The 25,332-nt window shown below is 47.9% G+C and overlaps 1 protein-coding gene across 5 annotated transcripts in view; it reads left to right on the top strand.

The window, feature by feature from the left end:
• The window catches only part of NLN (neurolysin), a 62,010-nt gene extending 36,918 nt beyond the window's left edge, over positions 1-25,092 (top strand). For 3 of the 5 annotated variants that reach the window (XM_075932383.1, XM_075932380.1, XM_075932384.1), the window contains 4 exons: positions 1,143-1,329; positions 2,240-2,368; positions 12,348-12,484; positions 21,066-25,092. In XM_075932383.1, coding sequence (XP_075788498.1) covers positions 1,143-1,329; positions 2,240-2,368; positions 12,348-12,484; positions 21,066-21,200 — 588 coding nt within the window. In that variant the 3' untranslated portion in view covers positions 21,201-25,092. The remainder of the gene's footprint in view (positions 1-1,142; positions 1,330-2,239; positions 2,369-12,347; positions 12,485-21,065) is intronic. The other 2 variants (XM_075932382.1, XM_075932381.1) reach the window with 2 other exon arrangements.
• The last annotated feature ends 240 nt before the right edge of the window (positions 25,093-25,332 follow it).

The following is a 25,332-nucleotide window of genomic DNA, read 5'->3' as shown; positions in this document are numbered from 1 at the left end:
TCCCCCAAATTGTGCCCCGCGTCCTGAACCCGGAAGTGTGCCGGGCACACTGTGGGAGGGGGCGTCAGCCCTAGAGGAGGAGTGCGGCGGCTGCCTGTGCTGCAGAAGGTGTGAGTTTAGCTCAGGGTTTCCCTGCGCCACAGGAGGGCGTGTGTGTGTTGGTGGGAGATTTTTTGTGTGCCGTGTTTTTTTTTCCTCAACCAAAATTGCTGCGGGGCCCCGTTGAAATTGTTTGAATTGGGCCCTGCACTTCCTAAGGCCGGCCCTGCACTTCTTATTTACAGTGTCACCTGAAAGTGCAAACAGTTGTTCTCATTGCATTGTTGTAGATAGGACTGCAAGGTATTTACATGCTAGATGTGCTAAACATTAGTATGCCACTTCATGCTTCAACTTGTAGGCTCTGAACTTTACACTGTTTTAATTTTTGAGGGAAGTTATGGTAAAATAAATTAATAAATAAAATATGTTTGTAAGTTTCACTTGCATGATAAAGAAATATAATATAGTACTTGTATGAGGTAAACTGAAAATACTGTTTCTTTTGGTTATCTTTTTTACAGCACAAATATTTGCAAAAAACATAAACAAAGTGAGCATTGTACACTTTGTATTCTGTGCTGTAATTTAAATCAATATATGAACATTTAGAAACACATCTAAAATATTTATAATAAATTTAAATTGGTATTCTGTTATTGTTTAATGGTGCAATTAAAACTGTGACTATTTTAAATCTCACAATTAATTGTGATTTTTAAACTATTTGATGGCCCTGATTACTTTTGATGTCATGGGGCTTTGCTGAAATGTACTCATACTACTACAATATGCCATGTAAGAGAGGATAAGGAAAACAGACCTATTTCTGTGTTCATGTCACTAAGAATCATTGCATGATGTATAGTTTTGGTTAGCTTTCTCATTGCTCATAATTGAACTTTTCTTGTTCTATCTTTTTTTAAACGTTGATGCTATTTTAACATTGATATTTCTTGTAATATAACTGTTTATCATTCTGCTCTGTTTTATATCATCACAATGTTGACACCGTACATAGGTTGACATTTTACTATGTGTCTGATCTAATCTCATACGGATTTAAATTAATATGAGAGCTTTTTTGTTTGTGTTTTTGTTAGACTGATTTTGCCAGATTTAGTGGAACTAATGTGGAAACAGACTTTGTAGAAGTTCCTTCACAAATGTTTGAGAACTGGGTTTGGGAAAAAGAGCCTCTACAGCAAATGTCAAAACATTATAAAGATGGGAGCCATATTGCAGATGCTCTTCTTGAGAAACTTGTTGCCTCTAGAAAGGCCAATACAGGTATCTTTTTTTCTTTAGCATTCATTAAATAGTAGGAAAGACATAGGGCAATATCCCACACAATAGAGAACAGGCGTAAGTCTCTTCCAGCTCTATGATTCTATGTTGGGATTGGTCCGGCCTTAGGCAGGGGGCTGGATTTGATGACATCCTGAGGTCTCTTCCCGCTCTAAGATTCTATTCTATGTGTCTTCAATAGTGGTGTTTCCTTCCTTCTCTGTGTCCACCTCCCCATAATTGCTACTGAGAGGTAAGCACATCTAGAGAAGAAAGGCTCACTAGATTATACCTTGGAAAAGAGTGCAAAAACTGCTTAAATGCTGAGAATTACTGTTAAAATGTCTGATCTCAGTTGTGTTTATACCGTGAGAAAAATACAAATTAAAAAGCTGGAGCAGCTCCTTTCAACTGCCTTTCCAATCTTTTTTTAATTACTGTACCAGAGTGGGAGACAGGAAACCTTCCTGACTGCTGCAGTTTCTTCCTTATTATTTATGGTGTTGTGACTGCCCAAAACCACTACAAGGATTATGCTTGCTATTGAACAGACACATAGAAAGGCACTATTCCTTCTCTCCAGCAAGGATATCCAACTAGGGGAATGGGACATAGGGCAAAGGACACACTAATGAGAGTGTGTCTTTACAGAGGCCCTCCTATGTGTCTACCTTAAAAGATCCAAATTATTTAAAATTACTTTGTCAAATATCAACCACCCCCTCAATTCCACCTCCTAGCTATATTGTCACTTGGCAATTTCCTATTGCAAAGACTTCCCATATATACATGGGTGAGTCTCTGTGCTTGATTCCCTGTCTTTAACATGAAAATGATAAAACGGATGTCTGATATCATAGAAACTTAGCCTCTTATTATAACCTTTATCTATCAAATATCCTTATACCACTAGGTCTTTTGACTCTTCGTCAGATTGTTTTGAGCAAGGTTGACCAGTCCATTCATACCAAATCATATGCTGACCCTGCAGATGAATATGCCAAATGCTGCATGGAGATTCTGGGAATTTCTGCAACCCCAGGTATGGAAAAATATTTTTTTTCATGCAGCATGTGCAACTGCTTAAGATAAGTATACAGTACCTTTGCAGTAGGTCTTACAGCACGCCCTGTGAATGTTGCTTATAATAGAAATCCAAGTTATGAAACTGAAGTGATTATTTTGAAATAAGACAGGAAAGGTCATTAATGTTAGTCCATCAAAAATGTCCATTTGCATAGGATATATTCAACATTGATACATTAATGCTCTTCTAAATCTGAACTACTGTTATGTGTTAAAGGGCTGATAATATGTAATTTCAACACTAATTTGTTAATATTTCTTTCCTCTTCAAGGCCATGCTCATGTCCATTCCATGTTAGGTGCAGGTGTACCACATGCACTGTTGCTAGAATTTTTTCCCTTAGTGGTATTTGTAGGACCAGCTCTAGTGCCCTTTGGAGTTGCACATTCATGTGTTGGTATAAGGGGTACCTCCAACTTGGTGCCCTGTCATGTACTCCGTACTTTCCATGACAGTTGCTTGAATAACTCTTCTTCCCTTGGTTTTTGAACTCTAACTCTTTGTACTTAAGCTTTTGTAAGAAAGACCCACTTCATCAAATCAATTCGAACTCAGCTGATGAAGTGGAATTTATCTCAGCTCCAGCCCATCTGATGAAGTGGGTCTTTCAAAAGCCCATGATACTATATATTTGTGTTAGTTTCTGAGGTGCCACACTATTATTCATTGTTTTTAAAGTTACCGACTAACACAGCTACCGCTCTGAGGCTGTGTCCAGACTCAGGGGTTTTTTCGAAAAAAGTAGCCTTTTTTCGAAAAAACTTCACCTGCGTCTAGACTGCAGCCGCGTTCTTTCGAAATTAAATCGAAAGAATGCGGCTTTTCTTTCGACGGCGGTAAACCTAATTCCACGAGGAAGAACGCCTTCTTTCGAAAGTGCTCTTTCGAAAGAAGGCGTTCTTGAAAGCAAACAGGCTTTTTAGAAAGAGAGCATCCAGACTCACTGGGTGCTTTCTTTCAAAAAAGCGGCTTGCTTTTTCGAAAGTTCCGCGTGCAGTCTAGACGCGCTCTTTCGAAAGAGCCTCTTTCGAAAGAGGCTTGCAGTCTAGACATACCCTGAGTCTTTGTACTTATCATAGTTTAGCTTATAGGCGTGCACAGCACATTTCATTAGGTTGTGCACCCAAAGAATTTTTTTAAAATGTACTTTAACCTCCATTAGCCACACCCCAACTCCTGTTAACCATGCCACTGACCCCCATTGGCCACACCTCTGGAGGTAACACTCTCGGGGCTAGATGGACACATGACCAGAATTAAAACGTGTCATGTGACCCTCCCCCCCCCAAAGGACTTTTCCCATTGTCCTCCTACTAATAGGGATTAGTTTGGCCCCCACCAAATCCCCCTCATGCAACTATCCTGCAATTGCATTAAACAATATATGTGACATTAACTTGGGGGTGGAGAGGCTGGGGGAAGTGTTCCCTCTAAGAGTTTCCTCCCATGAGCAGAATGAATTGTGTTGTGCACCAGTACTGAGTTCATGGAGCTTGTTTGGATGTGCCACTGTGGCACTCAAGTTATTAATAAATATCTGATAAACCTCTACCTTTTCTCTCTGCCATGTCTCCTCCCCTTGCTCCATCAGCTTCCCTGGTGCCTGCTGCCCCCCAACATCTCACTCTCCTCTGCTGTCCTGACTTCTGCCCTTCTGACTGCCCTCAGCCTTCCTGAGACCTGCCCCCCTCCACCTGCCCTTCTTGCCTCCCTGTGCCCACTCCTCTAGTAGCCCTCCTCTGATCATGTGAGCTACCCTCCTCATCCCCTCTCCTAAAACTTCACTCTACACACCTGCCCTGCCCCTCTCTTCTGGTGCTGGTCCCTCTCCTGCAGGTGTCTGCCCTTCTGCTTCACCCCCAGAATCCCCTGGCACCTACACCTTCCCTTACCCATGCACCCTCCTGGTACCTTTCCCCTTCCCTCACTGCCCCTGCTCCCTTTGCCCTCTTTTTCCCTGATGCCCACCCCATGACCATCCTCTGCCCCCGTAACCCTCATGCCCCTGTGCCCTCACACATGACTTGCTCCATCCCCGCCTTCCTCATGCCCACCCCTTTTTTCAAGCCTTCTCCCAGCACCTCCCCCTCCAACCCTCAATGCTCTTACCCTCTCCTCTCCCAGCATCACCCTGTCCCCCCCTCCCACTGACACCTCCCCTTTTCCTCATTGTCTCCACTTGTCCCCCTGGCATTTGTGTCTCCTCTACCCTGTCCGTTGGTGCCTTCCCCTTTCTTCTCCTGCTGTGCCCCCCTCCCATCAGTACAAGTCCCTTCCTCTCCCACCCCTTCCTCTTATTTTTCCCCCTTCCCCTCCCCTCCCCTCCCCTCTCTTACCGTCAGCTTCTGCCTTCCACTTTGCGGGGCTGAAGTCAGAGCTGGCCCAAGCTACAAGCCGGCCAGGCCCTAGCCCGGTGCTGCCAGGCCGGGTGGGGTCACCCCTGGGCGCCTCAGGGGTGCCGCGTGGTGCTGCCGGGACAGGCAGGGGTGCCTCCAGGTGGATAAAGAGTGCCACACGGTGTTGCCGGGATGGGCAAGGCCCGGGACACAAAAATGGCTCGGGCCGGCATCTGCAGCTGGACTCCAGCTGCTTCTGGAGCTGAGCCGTGTCGTTTTAATGTCCCTGGCCATCACATCATGCCATGCCCAGGCGTTTCCCCTCTCACCTGTTGCACAGCATTTGAGCACGCTGCGCATGCGCGCTCTCTGCCCCACAGTGCCCTGTAGATGGCCGTGGGGAATTTAAAGTGAGGGGGTGCGGCGCCCCATCACAAATCCCCCTCCTCCTTCAGCAGCCGCTAGCCGGCCCGAGACATTAGGATGTGCCTGGGCACACCCGGCACACCCATTGCGCACACTTCTGGTTTAATTTATATAATTTTTGTAATAAGCATTAGTGTACGTAGTGGAAATAGTTTCAATTGTTGAAGGACTCCTTTGCTCAGGGGCCAGGCCTGCCCCAGACATCAAACCTATGGCCGTGTGTGACCTGCCCACCAACTGCTTGAAGGGCTTAGGAGCAACTCACATGAAGGATGGATATCAGATCTGTTATGGCTTTACACAATGCATTAAAAAGGATAGAGACATTAAGCTGAAGGCTAGTTTCATGAAAGCAACCCTCACCCAGCTTTAGATCTGGGCTGCTCTGTTTCAGTGACAAGCATTTAAGCATCCATGTGAAATATTCCTCTCTTACCAAGCTTTTGCTGGTACTCTTCACTATCTCCACTGCTGAGGAAAAAGCATAGAAAGCAGCATACCAACAAAGGGTGCCTACCAATGTCAGAGAAAGAGAAACATGGGGAAAAAACAGTACCGCGAGATCCATATGAGGCCACTCTTCCACTCCTGGGCCCATGATGTCTTCATTGACTATACCTAGCATGTTGAATCTAGTGACATGCAGAAGTCACCAAGACACTAGCCGTCTGTTTTGTCGATCCTGGAGGCTCTCCAAGCAGCAGGGGACCTACTTTCTCTCCTGGTCCCCTCAATTTCTTTGGCACCCTCGCACACTCAGATGTCCAGAAGCTGGAAGGAACAAAGATCCTTTCTGGCACTCTCTAGAGGTAAGCTGACCCTGATCCCAGCATCCAGATCATCTGTGGTTTGCTGCTGGTCTCTGGACCCCTGGCACAAAATGAAGGTAGGGTCAGGTACCACTTCACCAGGGTTTCTAAGAGAGAACTCCTCTTCTGAGCCTGAAGAGAAATCCTACATGCAAACTAAGGCTCAGCACCAAGCCTATGCACCACTGGACTTCGGTATTAGTCCTGCTGTTAGCACCTGGCCAATGAGTCCACTGACCAATGCAACAGCCTTACTGGAAGCCCTGAGAGTTTCCCCTGGCATCAGGTCCTTCTTCCCATAGTTCTTAGTTGGTGGTTTCCGAGAGGTGGGTTGCCAGCACTTAGCACTGGCCCCTGAATCTGGTACTGACCTTGGTAATAATGGTCAGGAAATGATGTCATTGAGGTTAAGGAGAAAGTGGAAGCCTCTCCTCTGGTGCAAGTCTCCTCCTCCACATGAGGCTGTTGCAGGACCTAGTAGCCTAGGGCAATTTCAGAGCCCACCAGAATCTCCTGAGGTGGGCGACAGCAAACCTGGTCTAGAAATTGAGGACTGCAGCAGCTCCCTCCCGTCAATGAGGCTGTGAGGCCTCCGTACTGCTGGACCTGCTCCCCCAGGACACCGCTACTCCCCACCACTACCAGCTGCTACTGCTGCCCGATGGGGCAGGGGGAGCCTGCCAGCTATTCTCCCTCTCCCCTCTGCTCCAGAGGAGAAGGACCCCACAATCCGGAGGCCTTCCCCACCTGGCTGACACTCGCCTGCTGCTGCTGCTCTACCATCTGCACCCCACCAAGGGAGACAAGGACCACTAGTTGGACTGTGGAGTGGCTTTGTTTGTTGGGACTGAGCCTTTCATCTGCTCTTGGGGTGGTAGTGGACTGAGACATGAGGAAGGGGTTGGGGGGAGCGTAGAGTCCTCCCCCCAGTCCAGCTGCACCCCCCATACCACCACCCCCACAACCTCCTCCACCAACCCTTGCACCACCAGGACCTGCCCCTCGGTAGGGCTAGTTGTTTTCCCTGCCTTTTTTCAATCATTTGGGACTGTTCCGCTGCAGCAGTAGGCAAGGACTGAGCCCCCCACAAGCGCTCATGGGTGTGCTCCCATCTCCTCTCAGCCCCCATCCCTCAGCAGTGTTTGGTTGGGGGGCCCCTTCACTCCTGTTCTCCCCACCCTGCCCCCCGCTGCGGAAGCCTCGCCAGCCCCGCCTTGTTAGTCAGTTCTGTTTCTCCCTCCCTCACTGATTTTGCTGACCCAGCCTCAGTTTGTTTTCATCTGCCCCACCCGCATTTAGCTTGCTGCAGTGTGTGTTACTTTGCCGTGCCCCGCCCCCCAGCCTCCCAGTAGTCCTCTGGCCCCACCCAGAGTACTGACCCCTGCCCCGAGCGCTTGTTCCCCTCCCCTCCCCCCTTTTTTAGTTAGCCCCCTTCACATTACACCTCTTCCACTTGATGGCCCCATAGTCCCCTTTTGTACCTCCGGGTACGTCTACACTACAGCGCTAGTTCGAACTAACTTAGTTCGAATTAGTTAATTCGAACTAAGCTAGTTCGAACTAACGCATCTAGAACTAAAAACTAGTTCGAACTAGCGTTTTGCTAGTTCGAACTAGTAAGTCCACATTGAGTGGACTCTGAACAGGGCTTAAGGATGGCCGGAAGCAGTGCCGGCAGGGCATAAAAGGAGGACTTAGAGCATGGAGATGCTGTCTCAGGCTAGCCGAGGGCTGCGCTTAAAGGGTCCCGACCCCCACCCCGGACACACAGTTCTAAGGGGTGCCCCGCTTGCAAAGAAGTTCTGGCTTGGAGTGCCCTGAGTGCCCACACTGGGCACATCACACCACTCGGCCATCAGCCCGGCTGCACTTGCCGCAGGCTGCCATCTGGGGAGAGGGAGTAATTGGGGGGCTGCAGGAGAGCTTCCACCCCCAGAAGCCCGCAGAGCCAGCCCAGTCCTCCCCATCGGGGGCTCGTACCCCATTCCTCCCTCACCTCCTTCCACTTACCCTTCCCTAGCCCCCCTTCTTATTGATGTACAAAATAAAGATAACGTTTCTTCCAACATTGACTCTGTCTTTATTGAAAAAAACTGGGGGAGACTGGGAAAAGGAGGTGGGAGAGGGGAAGAGAAAGGCTGGGAGAGGGGAGGGCAACTAACATGATCAGGGGTTGGGAACAGGTCCCAGATGAAGAAAGGCTACAGAGACTGGGACTGTTCAGCTTAGAAAAGAGGAGACGGAGGGGGGACAGGATAGAGGTCTCTAAAAGCAGGGGTTGGGTGGAGAGGGTGCATTCAGAAAAGTTCTTCCTGAGTTCCCATAAAGAAGGACTAGAGGACACCAAAGGAAAGGAATGGGTAGCAGGCTTCAAACTAGTAAGAGAAAGTTGTTCTTCTTCACAAAGCAAATAGTTAACCTGTGGAACTCCTTGCTGCAGGAGGCTGTGAAGGCTACAACTAGAACAGAGTTTAAAGGGAAGTGAGATAAAGTGATGGAGGTTGGGTCCATGGAGTCCTATTAGCCAGAGGGTAGGAGTGGTGTCCCTGCCCAAAGTTTGTGGAAGGCTGGAGAGGGATGGCACGAGACAAATGGCTTGGTCATTGTCTTCGGTCCATCCCCTCCAGGGTCCCTAGGGTTGGCCGCTGTTGGCAGACAGGCTACTGGGCTAGATGGACCTTTGGTCTGACCCAGTACGGCCATTGTAAGCTCAGGGCTCAGGGTCGGGGGTCTCAGTGGACCCCCTTGATTTTCATGCACACCTGGTCCTGGGTGGCCAGGCTGGCAGCTCTCCTGCCCTAGACGGCCACTTTCCTGTGCCTAGTGCGGAGATCGTGGACGAGGTCCACGATGTCCGCACTAGCCCAGGAAGGTGCCCGCCTCTTGCGGTCCAGGGCAAGCTCCCGGGAGCCGCCAGCCTGGTCCCGGCAAGAGGGGGTGGGCTGGGGGGCATCGGGTGGGTGGCTCTGTGCTGTGCCAGGTGCAGGGTCTGCTAGCTGGGTGCTGGCAGGCTTGCACCTGGCACGGGCACCGTAGCCAGCCCGTGCCCCTTTAAGGGGTCCGGGGCCGGGAGGGGGGCATAGAGTTTCCCTGGTGTTGGCCAGAGTGGCCACCAGGGAAACCTGGGGAGGGCTAGCCTCCCACTAGTTCGAACTAAAGGGCTACACAGCCCTTAGTTCGAACTAGCTAGTTCGAACTAGGCGTTAGTCGTCGTAAAATGAGGTTTACCTAGTTCGAACTAAGCGCTCCGCTAGTTCGATTCAAATTCGAACTAGCGGAGCGCTAGTGTAGCACCTATTACAGTTAGTTCGAACTAACGTCCGTTAGTTCGAACTAACTTTGTAGTGTAGACATACCCTCCGTGCAGCTGGAGGAGCCGGCACCCTCCATGCACCTGCTACCTTGCCCCCCGCCTGCCCTGCAAGCACCCTCCTCCTCTGCTTCCAGACTCTCAGGGAGGAGCAGTTGTTGGTTCCCAACGCCTCGGTTCCCTGCTTCTGACCTATCCCTGTTGGTCCCTCCCTGCAAACCCTTCATCTCTTGTTACCAGGCCCCTGTTCCACAGGCCCCCCTGGCCTCCCCATCTATGGACCCCTGGCTGGCTGCAGGATTTGCAGCCGGAATGTTTTTGAACCACGCCAAGAAAACACCTGTACACGCTTGTGGTCCACACCCTGCATTTCCCCACCCTTGTGTCCCGCCCTGACACTAAATGGTGGGACTATCTGAGACCTATAAAGGGTGGGGAACCCCGATGGGCCAGTGTGCATTCCACCCTAGTTCCATGGCCCATCGGGGACATGAGTTGGCAGCTCCTTCATGGAGCTGTGAGCACGGATGTGTACTTGGTACGGTTCACCCCTATCCCGGATACCTGCCCCTTTTGCAGAGTGAGGGAGAACCTGGTGCATGCATATTTGGAATGTGACAGGTTGCAGCCCCTATTCTGGCTCCTCCAGAACCTCTTATTGAGGTTCTGGCTGCACTTTTTCCCTTACCTCTTCATTTATGCACACCCTATCCGTGGCCCCGCAAAGTTGCGGGACCACCTCGTCAACCTCCTCCTGGCCCTGGCTAAAGCCGCCGTATAAAATACCAGGAGGAGGATGCCAGATGAGGGGGTTCCCGGCAACTGTGGGGCCTACTTCTATTCCTCCTTTATGTCACGTATCCGGGCAGAGTTCCTCTGGGTGACGTCCACTAACTCCCTTGACAGTTTCGAGGAGCAGTGGGTGCTGTCTGGGGTTCTCTGCTCGGTGTCCCCATCTGGTTCCCTTGTTTTAAACCTGTGACCCGCACCCCTTGACTCTTTCGTCATTATTTGTCCCCCATAACTAGTTGGACATGGGTCCAGTTGTCCCTCCTGCCAGGCTGGTGGAGGGGCTTTAAAGCCCGCCCATCTTCCCATGTTTTTCAGATAGGCCTCATTATAATGCCAATACCTAAATCATTGAGGAAGATATTGAATAGCACCTGTCCCAAAACAGACCCTGCGGAACCCCACTTGTTATGCCTTTCCAGCAGGATCACGAACCGTTAATAAGAACTCTCTGAGGGTTTTTCACTGGCTCATTAGTTCGAGCTAGGTAGGGTAATGAGGGCAAATGGAGTTGCAAATGAAGCCCAGGATTTAAATATCCCGGGCTTCATTTGCATGTTCCCGGGCGCCGCCATTTTTAAATCCCCCCCTTAGTCCGAACTCCATGCCCATGGCTACACGCAGCATGGAGCAGGTAGTTCGAATTAAAAAGGGTAATTCGAACTACCGTTACTCCTCATTCCACGAGTACAATATCTCAGGAGGCGTAACGGTAGTTTCGAATTAGGATCTTTAATTTGAACTACATACTCCGTGCCGCATGTAGCCGCGGGCACGGAGTTTGGACTAAGGGGGATTTAAAAATGGCGGCGCCCGGGAACATGCAAATGAAGCCCAGGATATTTAAATCCCGGGCTTCATTTGCAACTCTGCTTGCCCTCATTACCCTACCTAGCTCCAACTAACAAGCTAGTGTAGATGTACCGTGAGAACGGTTATCCAGCCTGTTATGCACCCACCTTATAGGAGCCCCATCTAAGTTGTATTTGCCTCGTATATTGATAAGAAGATCATGCGAAACCGTATCAAATGCCTTACTAAAGTCTAGGTATACCACGTCCACCGCTTCTCCCTTATCCACAAGACTTGTTATCCTATCAAAGAAAGGTATCGGATTGGTTTGACATGATCTGTTCTTTACAAATCCATGCTGGCTGTTACCTATCACCCTATTATCTTCCAGGTGTTTGCAGATGAATTTCTTAATTACTTGTTCCATTATCTTTCCTAGCACAGAAGTTAAACTGACTGGTCTGTAGTTTCCTGGATTGTTCTTATTACCCTGTTTTTAGATGGGCACTATATTTGCCCTTTTCCAGTCTTCTGCAATCTCTCCCGTCTTCCATGATTTTTCAAAGATGATAGCTAAGGCTCATATACCTTCTCTATCAGCTCCTTGAGTATTTTAGGATTAATTTCATCCTAAACTTTCAGATATCTAACTTTTATAAGTGATTTTTAACTTGTTCTTTTTTTATTCTATGTTCTAAACCTACACCTTTCCCACTGGCATTCACTATGTTAGGCATTCTTTCATCATCAGACTTCCCGGTGAAGACCGAAACAAAGAATTCAAATGCCCAAACTTTGTCGGTAGGGTTCCTTGCGCAGGTCAAAATCCAGGATATCTGTAGGTAGCACAATCAGATTATCAGTATATACCTTCACATCTCCCTATGCCATCATCAAATAGGCCAGGGACAACATCAATTTTGGGAGAAAGGTGTTGCTGCTAGCAAATTCATGAATGCTGAGCCCATATCCTGATGTACTGCTTGTGAGTAACCTGTCATGAAATGGACATGAGCAAGCACTCGAAGAAAAATCGGTTATTTAACCTTTCCGTAACTGGTGTTCGTTGAGATGTGTTGCTCATGTCCATTCTCCAAACCACACTCCTACCTCTGTATCGGCATTAACAGAAGAAGGAACAGAAGAAGGTTCACATGGCAGGCTGTATCCCTTATTCTGAGGCATGAACACACAGCTCCAGAGGGCATGAGAACCAGACTCTTTGATACCACTAAAGGTCAGGTCTTCAGCATTAGTGCTTGTGGTGTGCTCCCCTGCAGCCTTCTTGCCAAAGGTGGTGTCATAATTCCATAACAACCAGGCCACATTCTTGCCAATCTTCTTCCCAAAATTTCACAAGAACTCTAAGGAATGGTAGCTTCACTCATTGAACATTGGGAACGGACATGAGCAACATCTCAAAGAACAGTAGTTATGGAAAAGTTAATTATCTTTTTTGTCTGCTTTTTAAGGAACAAATATGCCAGCTACTTTTGGACATTTGGCAGGTGGATATGATGGTCAATACTATGGATATTTGTGGAGTGAAGTTTTTTCCACGGATATTTTTTATAACTGTTTTAAACAAGAAGGAATAATGAATCCAAAGGTAAGATAGGAACTAGCTTTTTCGTATATACCATTAGTGATTTTTTTTAATTTTCACAATTAGCTATGGTATAAGCTCCAAAACTAGATTTATTATAATCAGCATAATCGGTAGGTTTTGACATTTTAGTCCTTTCTACTATGTGTATCAAATCTATTACATCAATAAAAAGTTTATAAATTATTTCATAGTAAAAAATCTATATTTTTAAGGGCATTTTTGTGTTTTACACAGTTCTTGACTATAAAGTTTAAATATTTAACTTGCATAAGATATGTGGCTGTTGTGGTTTGTTAGGAATTTACACTGCACAGTATAGGGGAGCACACTGTCTCATGATAAAAAATATGCATGTTCAGCTGCTGTAAAAGTTGTATGACACTAGTGCCCTCTTTCCACTAATAGCAACTCATCTATATGTTTTGTTATGCAATTGCCATTCAGACTATGGAAATCTAAATCTATTCTGGGCCTCTCCTTTTGCAGCACAGAATAATTTACTACACTGTCAGATCAGTTGAAGCATTTTGTGTTTTGGTCTCTGTCTGGTTTTGGACGATTTAGAAATGGATTCCCTCAGAAGGCTTTGAATCTTAACATATTCTTTCTCTGCATTCTGAGCTGCTAAGTAAGCCTAGACCTCTTTTCTTCACAGCACAAAGAAAGGAAGGATGGCTGATCTAGGGATTAAGGTGGTAACCTAGGATTTGAGAGAACTGTATGCAATTTCCTAGTCTGACACAGACTTCCTCTGGCACCTTGAGATAAATCCACAAAGAGGACAACTGCCATTTATATTGCCATTGATAAAGCCAGACACCCATCTCATATCTAAAGCCTAGTGGGTCCTCAAACTAGTCATTCCTTGCCTCTCTCGTCTGTCGGGCTCGATCTGGTATGTATACTCCAAGCATGCCTATTGGAGTGAACCTCACAAGAAAAAGGAGGAGGAGGATGGTGGTGGTATAGCAACCTCTTCCCCTTGAGCCTAATGATTATCCACCCAGGACGTAAGAGGCTAAGTTAAAATCCTTTCCTCTCTTTGATGGGGGCAGGGATTGGAACCCAGGAGTTCCACTTCTCCGATGAGTGCTCTGACCAGGGACTCTAGGGTAGGTTTTGGTCTTTCCTTGTGAAGATCTTCTATTTTTTATTTATATACAACATTTTAGACACACTCCCTCTCCCTCTTCTCCCCCCCCCCCCCCCCCCCGCAGGCCAGAGAGAGATTGAGAATGATGCAATTAGACCAGTGGTTATGGCACTTATGTGGAAGTGGGAGACTCAAATCCCTGTTCCACTGAACTAAAATTATAAAGGCATTAACACATTTTTTTTTAAAGATAGGGTTTCAGTGCTTAACTCCAGGAGAGGGTTTGTGGCTGTGATTATTAAAAGGAGGGAGATGCTTCCCTCTGGCTTGGAGTTAAATGCCTAATTCCCTTTGAGGAGCAGGATTTGGGCTTCACACTCTTTGTGGATACCTTAGGTTAGCAGTTCCCTGTTCAACTTGCCAGCTTTTGTTAATTCTGTTTTTAAGTTCAGTAAAACTCCAATTGTCTGGCATCCAGTGGTCCGGCACTCCTGATAGTCCGGCACCAACTGGAACCCAGAAGTGCTCTGGCCAGCTGGACAATTGGAGCTGCTCTGTCCCTGGTTTTCCCAAGTCAGCCGCTGGTCAATTTCAGCAACAGCTGACTTGGAGAAGCCGGGGGCAGAGTAGCTGGGGTGCTGCCGGGTTTGTCCCGCAGCGCCGACCCTCACCTGAGTGGTGCTGCGGGACAAACCCAGCAGCACCTCATCTGCTCTGCCCCCAGCTTCTCCAAGTTGCTGCTGGTCAGTTTTAGTAGCGGCTGACTTGGGGAAGCCGGAGGGCAGAGCAGCTGGGGTGCTACTGGGTTTGACCTGCAGCGCCGCCCTCTCCCACGCTCGACAGTTCCCTGCCGACCCCCACCCTACCTCAGACCCCTCATAGTCCTCCTTCCGGTACTCTGGCATATCTGATAATCCGGCACCCCCTGAGTCTTAAAGGTGCCGGATTATCGGAAGTTTACTGTACTTGATTTTCCCCGTGCATTGAATAGGGATCCTGGGCACCTAATTTAGCACTATGGATTCCACTAGACCAGGGGTTCCCAAACTTTTTGACACGGGGACCAAATAAATCCATTCATGAGCTTTTGGAGGACTCATAACGTTCATTTGCATATTTGCATAATCATTAAGCAAATGACGAATATGCAAACACATTGGTTTTGGTCCTCCCAAAGCCCCCAGGGCCAGCTTTAGCAAAGCTTTTGATACGGCCACCCACAATATTCTTACCAGCAAGTTAAGGGACTATGGATTGGAAAAATGAACCTTAATCCAATAAAACCCTGAACCACCACATCGTGTATTGAAAAGGGACTCATTTATTTTCAGAAAGCTGACACCATCTTTCAAATTTTTTATCCATATTCTCATTCCGGATGGTGAATGCACCAGGTTCTCTCCATTCTGACACACTGTAGTGCCTTTAAACCTCACTGTCAGCAGTGGGGATATTTAAAAGCCACTGCTTTTACATTTTTATTCCGGATGTGTGTGCGCCATGAACTGTCCCGCTCCCCGCTGGTCGAATCTCTCCCTTCCCCCCAGCCCCCCGCCTTTCCCCAGCCCCGCTGTCCCCGCCAGCTGATTCTCTCCCGATCTCCCCTGGCAAGCCCTGCTGCCCCTGCCAGCCCCGCTTCCGCTGGTTGGTTCCCCAGCCAGCCTCACTGCCCCCGCCAGTCGGTTCCCCGCCCCCGATCTCCTCTGGCCAGCCCCACTGCTCCCGCCACCCCCACCCCCACCACCAGCCCTGCTTCCACCAGCCAGTTCCCCTCCTTATCTCCCCCAGGCAGCTCCACTGCCCTGACCCTACTTCCCTGCAGCCCATATCCAACCCCCCCACTTCTACAGCCATCAATAAGAGCTCACCTGGTAACCCTCACTATGCCTCTGCCGGGAGCCTGAAACATACGACTGCATCTGCCCAGCCCGGCTGAGGGCTTGAGCAACCCAGTGCTGCACGAGCAGTCCAGGAACCCGGAACACCCTAGCAGCCACGCTGAGGCCCGGTATTTTTTTCCTACAGCCTAGTACCAGGCCGCGGCCCATAGTTTGGGAAACACTGCACCACGGGGCACCTAATAGTTAAGTATGGCAATGCTGAATCTGAGACTCCTTTACGGATCTAGCCCCTGAGGTTCTCCCTTTTCTGTTCCATGTGCTTGCTTGCTCTCTCTGCTTAGGTATACAGGCAGTCCCCGAGTTAGGCGGATCCGACTTCTCCAGCAGACCAGGGAGAGGAAGCAAAGTGGCGGAGCACGCGAACAGCGGACAGCCCAGACGCGTCTGGGCTGTCCGCTGCCCGCGTGCTCCGCGGCTTTGCTCTGCTTTGCTCCCCGTCTCCCTGGTCTGCAGACCAGGGGGACGGGGAGCAAAGCGGCGGAGCACGCGGGCAGCGGACAGCCCAGACGCTTCTGGGCTGTCCGCTGCCCGCGTGCTCCGCCGCTTTGCTCCCCGTCCTCCTGGTCTGCAGACCAGGGAGACGGGGATCAAAGCAGAGCAAAGCTGCGGAGCCCGAGGGCAGCAGGACAGCCACGGCGCGTCTGGGCTGTCCCGCTGCCCCCGTGCTTCGCGACTTTGCTCCGGACGCCTGTGGTACAGCAGCTGGGGTGCTGCTGGGTTGGTCCAGTAGCGCCGCCGCTCCTCGGCGCTACTGGACCAACCCGGCAGCACCCCAGCTGCTCTGCCCCAGGCGTCCTGATTCAGCCACTGCTGGTCAGATTCAGCAGCGGTTGAATCAGGACGCCTGGGGCAGAGCAGCTTGGGTGCTGCTGGGTTGGTCCAGTAGCGCCGAGGAGCGGCAGCGCTACTGGTCCAACCCAGCAGCACCCCAGCTGCTCTGCCCCAGGCGTCCCCAAGTCAGCCGCTGCTGAAACTGACCAGTGGCTGACTACAGGAAGCCCCTGCCCCGGGCTTCCTGGAATCAGCCGCTGATCAATTTCAGCAGCAGCTGACTTGGGGATGCCTGGGGTTCTTAAGTTGAATCTGTATGTAAGTCAGAACTGGCATCCAGATTCAGCCGCTGTTGAAACTGATCAGTTTCAGCAGCGGCTGAATCTGGACGCCAGTTCCGACTTAAATACAGATTCAACTTAAGAACAAACCTACAGTCCCTATCTTGTATGTAACCCGGGGATTGCCTGTATTTCATTTTCTGAGCATTTCTGAAAGACAGCTTAGAGTTTTGACTATTCAAAACTTTTCCATATTGCTCTGTGACATCTGTTTCTCCCTATGAATTAAAGTGCCTTTTATTCTGTTTTTTTATTTAGGGTTTTTTTTTCTTTATATGAGAGATTAAAAAACAATTTGTCTTTTCAGTTTTTGTGACACTGACAAATGGATATTCATTGTGCTTTAACTACATAGGTTCTTTGTGCGTTTCTTTAGTATGAGGCCTTCTGGAAACTGTCTTTAGGAAGGTCAGGAGAAAAATAGTTATTTCATTAAAATCATTAGCCTTTTATCTTTGTTCAGCTGCTCCTATAACTTTTAAGAGGAATCTATTATATGTGAGTTACCTGCTTTTTTTTCCCCCCTTAATGTAACCTCATATACAAATCAGATCTGTTCAACCTATTCTCCTTTCTGATTGCATTTTCTAGAGGCATAATAGAGTTTCCCATTGTGGGACCAACAACCCTCCGTAAACAAATATAAGATATTCTACTAATTTTTTGTTGTTGTCTTTTTCACATCTAGATTAAATAATTTATTATTTAAAACAAAAACAACCACTCCAAAGTACCCAAATAGGTTTCTTACTACAGCAGCCATTTCAAATAAGACCTCAAGTACTTTCAGTTTCAGAAATTCATGAAAGGAAGGCAGTTGCTAGCCTGTTATAAGGCGGTGGCTTTTAGAACCCCAGCTTACCTCTTCCTGTCAGAATGAAATTGAGGTTTCTCTTTGTGCATAAGCAGCTATCACATTAACCTCTTGACATTCAAAACTGTATTTTTAATAATCACTCATCTATTCTTAACTCTGTAACTTTATTATTGTCAGATTGCTCAGTTCCTATAGATTTCATGGTGGAATCTCTATTCTTTCTAGTTTTAGGAGAAGTGATTACCTGTATCAGCGGTTCTCAAACTTTTTGGTCTCCAGAGCCCTTTACATGCGTAAAAATTTATGTGGCGCCCCAGCGGTCCACTGATTGTATGTGTTGTACCATTTGTCAACCTCATGGAGCCCCTGAAGATGTCTCGTGAAGCCCTGGGGCTCCGCGGAGCACAGTTTGAGAAACACTGACCTATATGATATAGTGAAAGATTTGTTCCACAAATACCCCAGATTCTTTTTTAAGATGTCTTTAGTCCCCAAAGAACAAAGACTACATTCTATATTAGACTTTGAGAGACTAAAGCAGTAAAATATAAGCAACACATCAGTATTGTTGTTGCTCAGTAAGTCATCTTAACAGTGCATCTCCATACATTTTCCAGAGTTTTTAGAGATGTGAAAGATTCAGAGTAAAAAATTCCCCTCTTTTGGAATAGAAAGCCTCAAACAAAGCAGAATTGCTAGGGTCCTGCCGCATAGGGGAAAGCTCTGGAAGCGTCTGCATGGCTGTCTGAATCATGGGCCTGACTCGTCAATTGAAGTAGACATGGCTGTTCTGAGTCAAACCATGAGGTGTTTAGAAATATTGTTTTTCTCCTGCTGCCCCAACCTCTCTTAGAATCCCTATGGAAAGTTCATTTACTCAAGCTTTTCTCAGGAAATGGGTTTAAAGATTCTGTTTTAAAGGTGTTCCCTAAATAGAAGCTGTGTTGGTTCTTGACTGTCATTGCACTCAAACAAAAATTCCTTTCACACCTAATACTTCTATGAGATGAAATAATAGGTACTATAATAGAAACAAGGTACTTGAAAACATAAAAACTGTCAATTCAGTACTGTGTGGTGGTGTTTTTTTCATTACATTACTAAATCCATATGAACAAATGTAGGAGAATGTACATTTGTTTAAATTAGAAAGAGAAGTCCATTACAGGCAGTCCCCGACTTACGCGGATCCGACTTACGTCGGATCCGCACTTACGAACGGAGCTTTCTCGCCCCGGAAGTCGGGGCGAGAAAGCCCCGTTTGTAAGCTGCTCCGGTGCCCCTGGTCTGCTGGAGACCGTCTCCAGCAGACCAGGGGCACCGGGTGGGTTCCCGTGCTTCTGAGGCTTTGCCAGAGCAAAGCCTCAGAAGCGCGGGAACCGCTGCTGCTGCCCCTTGAGACCCGGTGCCTGTGGTCTGCTGGGGACGGTCCCCAGCAGACCACAGGCACCCGGACTGAAGCCGCAGCCGCGGCGGGGTCCCTCGCCTCTGAGGCTTTGCCAGAGCAAAGCCTCAGAGGCACGGCACCCCGCTGCCGCTGCGGCTCTGCTCCCCGTGTCCCTGGTCTGCTGGGGGGAGGGGGGCGCAGCTAGTGTGCTCCCCCCCCCAGCAGACCAGGCTTTTGTTTTGGACTCTGGGGCAGAGCAGCTGGGGCGCTGCCAATTGGTCCTGCAGCGCCCGTGGGCACTACTGGACCAACCCGACAGCACCCCAGCTGCTCTGCCCCAGGTCCTGATTCAGCCGCTGCTGGTCAGTTTCAGCAGCGGCTGAATCAGGACGCCTGGGGCAGAGCAGATGGGGTGCTGCTGGGTTGGTCCAGTAGCACCCCAGCTGCTCTGCCCCAGGCGTCCCCAAGTCAGCTTCTGCTGAAACTGACCAGCGCTGACTACAGGAAGCCCCAGGCAGAGTTGCTCTGCCCCGGGCTTCCTGGAATCAGCTGCTGATCAGTTTCAGCAGCAGCTGACTTGGGGACGCCTGGGGTTCTTAAGTTGATTCTGTATGTAAGTCAGAACTGGCGGTCAGTTTCAGCAGTGTCAGTCCCTATCTTGTACGTAACCCGGGGACTGCCTGTATTGTTATAATATCTTATGCTTGCAGGGCAGCCAACAGATGTCTCCAAGCCCTTGGAAGACAGGACCTCAGGCTGAAGGGGTTAGACTGGGAGCTAACTTCCCCCAGTCAGCTCTTCAGTGCCACTCGGTGTATGTCACTTGAGGCTCCACTTGTGATTTAAAGAGCGAATTGCTCCAGCCGCACAGGCCAGGAGTCCTGGGCCCTTCTAAATTACCGGATTCCAAGGCAGCTGCCCACTTTGCCCTCCCTACCCCACTCCATCAATGGGGCTGGCTGTCTATTAAAATAACAGTACAGTAGAGTCCGGATTATCTGACCTTCACTAATCCGACATTCCACTTTATCCGACATAGCCGGCTCCTGAAAGCAAAACTAAAACCCCGCGCTGCCCCCAGCCGCCTGCCATATGACCTGGCCCATTTCTCCTTCCCCAGCTGCTGACGTCCCTGCTGCTGCTGCTCCTGCGGGCACCACTCAGTCCCCATTCCTGCCTGGCCCCTTCCCTCCCTGCAGCCCCCAAGCGTGGGCCAGGAGAATGGCCCCGTGTGCTGCCCTGTCACTCCGGGCACCGCTGCTGCTGCTCTTGCTGGTGCTACTCGGTCCCCATTCCTGCCTGGCCCTTTCCCTCCCTGCAGCCCCTGGGTGCAGGCCAGGAGAATGGCCCCGCGTGCTGCCCTGTCGCTCCGGGGGCTGCAGGGAGGGAAGAGACCACGCAGGAATGGGGACCGAGAGGCGCGGCAGGAGCAGCAGCAGCAGCGCCTGGAGCAATGGGGCAGCGTGTGGGGCCATTCTCCCAGCCCGGGTCCGGGGGCTGCAGAGAGGGAAGGGGCCAGGCCACTCTAATCAACTACTGTACAGGTAATCCCTATTATCCGACGTTTTCGTTAATCCGACCACCTGACGGTCCTGTTTAGGTTGGATCATCGGGACTCTACTGTACTCTTAACATTACTTGTGATGACAGTGTTGTAACAAATCCATCATTAAGCAACAGACTCTTGTTTAAAAGCGTGATTGGCTTTTAACTCAGAATAATTCTGTTACTTAACACCTTTAAAATTAATGTTAAGATCTATGTGTTTGTGTTCTCATAATGAGTTAGGATAATTCAGATGCTTATTATCCCACTAATATTGGAGACAGGGATTCCTTCAGTTTGGAGATGATAGCCAGAGTTTTCTAATTAGAGGAGTGTGGACTTGAGGTTCCCTTGGTCTGTCTGGCAGTCTTTTGAGATGAACCATTCTTCCCCAGATTTTGGCAAAGTATTGTATGCATGGTGCCTCTTGGAGAATATCTTACAGAACATGAGAAAATGAAAGTTTTGTGACTACATAAACACTGTAAGGCCTTATGGAAGAGATTTCTTCTTCGGGAATTGATGGAGGCCCCTCCAGACTTGAGTCCACTTTGGCCTATCCCTGGTTGTCTCTAGGACACAGCCCAGGCTTTAGCTCTTAGCACTAAGGGAGAATCCAGAGAGAGGCAGCTCCTACTATGCTCAGCAAACTGTTTTTCTTTCATTTGTTACTATCTGGAGATCTGCACAGACAGATATTAACACTCTGATTTACTTTTTCTGCAGGCTGGAATGAAATATAGAAACCTTATTCTGAAACCTGGAGGATCTTTGGATGGAATGGAATTACTTCAAAATTTCTTACAACGTAAACCAAATCAGAACGCTTTCTTGTTGAGTAAGGGATTAAATACTCAGTGAAGCAACAGATCCTTTCAAATGGTACATCATCAAACTGAGCAGCTTGAAATATCAGTGTATTTCATGCCTTGCATATAAAATTTGATTTTAAGTCACACAGAGCTACTAACACAGTGGAAGAACACAGTCTAAGATACTGTATTCAAATTTGTATAGTGATTCTTATTTCTGAATTGATACAAATTAATCTAGAAAAATACTGATTTATATTTCTCTTAAAAAGACAAGGTTGAATTATTATTTGAAGTAATTTAAAAATGAGGAAAATATACATTTCCCAAAATTAAATAATTTATTCATTTTTATTCCGCAGTTTCTTTTATTGTACTGATAGTTAACGGACATCTACTGTCGAAACTAAACTCTTTTCAGTGTGACTTGGGTTTAACTTGCTTCCAGGCAGAAGATAGAAGATTAAGACCCAGGAGAGGACTTTTGCTCCCCAGTGTGCTTCTGGATGAGATATTTGCATCAATGACACCTTCATCTTTTATATTGAACTATTATCATATATCATGTAATTGAAGAACTTCTCTCCCAATTTCAGTTGTCTCCTGTGTTGGGTGAAACAGGTGAAAAAGCTAAGATCTTTGTAGTTCTATTATTATCTTCCTTTTTTTTTCTTAATCTAAAGCTTTATACTAGGTTACCATCCATCTCCTTTTTATTCTTTCACTCATACTGGCAATCACTAGAAAGTAATACTTGCACAATTATAATAATTGAAATTATTCTGAAAAGTCTTTCATGATATGTAGAAAAAATCAATGTATGTCTGACAAATTTTAGTAGATGGTGAAAATCAATCCAAGAATGGTTTATATGTACCCTGAATCTTACTAGTTCTTTCTAGGGTGCAGGAGAAGATTCTGGCCTGGGGGAGGGATGTAGGAGCGAGTGCAGGGTATGGGAAGGAGTTGTGACTTGTGGAAAGGGGAACAGGTTTGGGTGGTGACCTGGGGGCAGGGGATTGGTGTGCAGGAAAGGATTCTGGCCTGGGGGAGGGGTGTAACAGGAGGTGAAGGGTCTGGAAGGTTGTTGGGGTGTGGGAGAGGATGGGGTGCCAGAGGCAGGCTCTGGCCAAGAGATGCTTGCCTAAGCAGCTCCCGGCCAGCAGCACACTCAAGCAGGCTTCCCTGCCTGCCAGCAACCCCCAGCTCACTGTTCCATGTGGCTGTTGATACTACAGAGGAAGGCTACATGTGCTTCAGAGGGAGGCTTCATATTGGCTGGTTGAGATATTTTGCTGAGGGTGCGGGGGGGGCAGCACAGGGAGCAGCTAGCTGCTTTGAATGGCACTGCGGCTAACACTCTGCTGAAGGGATGGATAGACCCGATTAAAAGGCTTGATGGGATGTATCTTGCATGCTCCTGGTATAAGTGCAAAGGCACTCATTCTTGGAATATAGAGAGGCATTGCTCTTATCTTCCAAACTGGCCATTTCTTAGATATTATCAAACTACCAGAAATCTCCTTGTTACTAACTTACATTTTTACACATTTGAACATTTCTTTGTCCGAACGGGAGAATGATGCAGAAACATTTATATGAAGTTCCCCATTTGGGACTCAGCTATTTGTCAACTTTAAAACTTGACATAAGACATGCTACTGAATCACAGCAGCCATGGATATGAAAAGACAAATGTACCCAAAAAAGGAAAGCATTATTACATTTAAGCTACCCATATTCAGATCCGAATACATAGAGATATTAGGAAGTCCAATGGTGGTGTTTGTGAAGCATTGATAACCATAGAAATAGTAATTTGTCAAACAGAGTGTTCCCTCCTTGTCCCAGAAGAAAATCCAAATTATTTCACTTTGTCCTATCATGATGTCCAGGGACATCCGCACTCTTTTTGAATATTGAGCATACTAAATACATGCATTGATCAACCAAGAGATCAAACCTGTGATAACCCAAGTTTTGGTTTTAATGTGTCTTTTGGGATTTAAGAATAGTGCCATCATAAAGGGTATGTCTACACTGCAAAGTTAATTCGAAATGACAGCTGTTATTTCGAATTAACTTTAATAGCATCTATACATGCAAACAGCTATTTCAAAATCAATTTGAAATAGCGGAGCATTTAATTCGAATTTGGTAAACCTCATTCTATGAGGAGTAACGCCAAATCCGAAATAGCTATTTCGAATTAAGTGCTGTGTAGACACTTAATTTGAAATAGGGGGCCTCCAGCCCTTCCCAGGGAGCCCTGGTGGCCACTCTGGGCACAACCAGGAAAACTTACTCTCCTCTCCCCCAGCCTCAGAGCCATTAAATGGGTAGACTCTGGCCACAGTGCCTGTGCCAGCTCCAAGCCTGCCAGCCCAGAGCCAGCAGTGGCCACTGAGGCCCCTGACCCAGGGGCCCCAAAACATGAGCCAGCAAGCCACTGGCAGCCAGCCCTCCACCACTCCCCAAGAGCAGTCTGCCAGCTCCCAGGAGACTGACGGGCTGGAAAGGTAGGTGCCTTCCTGGTCCAGGGTGGAGATCATGGACCAGGAAGCCCCACTTATTCAGGTTTGGGGGGAATGCCCCCAACGCCCATGGTCTCTGCACTAGACAGAGGAATGTGGCCGTCTATGGCAGGATATCTGCCAGCCTGGCCACCAAAGGCCACATGTGAACCCATGACCAGGTTTCCATGAAAATCAAGTTGGTCCGGTGAGACCACCAACCGTGGGCCTGAGCTTCCCCTCCCCCTTCTTCCCCTTGCTTCCCCCCTTCCAGCTCCCTCCTCCCAGGTTTCCCCGTCCCCTCTCCCATCCTCTCTCTTCCCCTCTCCTACCTCCTTTTCCCAGTCTCACCAGAGGTTCACCCCCCACCACCAGTTTTGTTCAATAAACCCAGTTTATATTTTTAAACATACGTGTTTTTTGTTTGACATCAGAAAGGGGGGCTAGGGAGGGGTAAGTGGAAGGACGTGAGGGAGAAATGGGGCACGAGCCCCCAGTGGGGAGGACTGGAGTGGCTCTGAGGGCTCCTTGGGGTGGACGCTCTCCCTCAGGGCCCCCTGGATCCTGACAGCCCCCTGATGGACCCCTTGGGTGGCAGCCAGCAGAAAGTGCAGCCAGCCTGATGGCAACAACCCCACGAGATGCACCGGCATGCCCAGGGGCAGCTCTGGCTCCATGTGGCCAAGTGCTGTGGTGTCCTGAGTGCGGGTACTCAGATCACTCCAAGACAGGACTGCTTTGCTGTCCCTCATCGAGGTAGACAAGCAAGCGGGGAACCCTGAGAACTGTCCGTCTGGGGTGGGGGTAGGGTCCCTTTAAGCACGGAGCTCAGTTAGCCTCAGGCAGCAGCCCCACACACTAAGTCCTAACTGATGCCCTGCCGGCACTGGTTCTGGCCAGCCTTAACTTCGGTTCATGGTCCACTCAGTGTGGACGCGCTATTTCAAAATTGCAAAACACTATTTTGAAATAGATTTTGTGTATAGATGCATTATTTCGAATTAGCTGAATTCGAATTAACTATTTCAAATTAAGTTAACTCAAATTAACGCTGTAGTGTAGACATGCCCACATATATTTATGCTGGTCAGGAGGATATCACAGACTTTTCCAAGCTAAGATGTGAGCTTCCTCTGATTAGCTTTCACTATGGCAATTATATAGGCAAAACCTAGAAACTACCTTGATCTATGTGACTTGAATCAAACTTTTTGTTTCTCTATAAATACTAATATGAACTTAGCCAATTAGTTTTATGCCGTAATACTGTACATGTGCATGCAATTTCATATGTGAGAAACAGTTCTATACTAATATAGGCATCCTGAGGCAATTAAGGCAAAGCTGTCTGGTAAGCCTTAAATTCTGTCTGGATTAGTGTCTCTTAAATTCTAACTGGATTTGTAATAAAATACTTTTTCTTCTTTCTATTTCTGTTAAGGTGGCAGTTATTATTAAAAGAATTTTAAAATATGCACTGTAGAATTATAAAATTCTTATTAATAGAAAAAATAGCCACTGACCAATGATGCTTTTCCAAACCGAATCCATAAGATTTTGAATAATGGAAGATTTAGCAAAAGACAAAATGTAGTGTTCCTTGTCAGTTTGTTAGAGAGATTTCCACATGAGGGAGACCTTTCTCTGTATAAAATACAGAGGTTTCAG

Source organism: Pelodiscus sinensis, chromosome 6, assembly GCF_049634645.1.
Source record: "Pelodiscus sinensis isolate JC-2024 chromosome 6, ASM4963464v1, whole genome shotgun sequence".
Taxonomy (NCBI): Eukaryota; Metazoa; Chordata; order Testudines; family Trionychidae; genus Pelodiscus; species Pelodiscus sinensis.
This window is presented reverse-complemented; position numbering and strand designations above follow the sequence as displayed.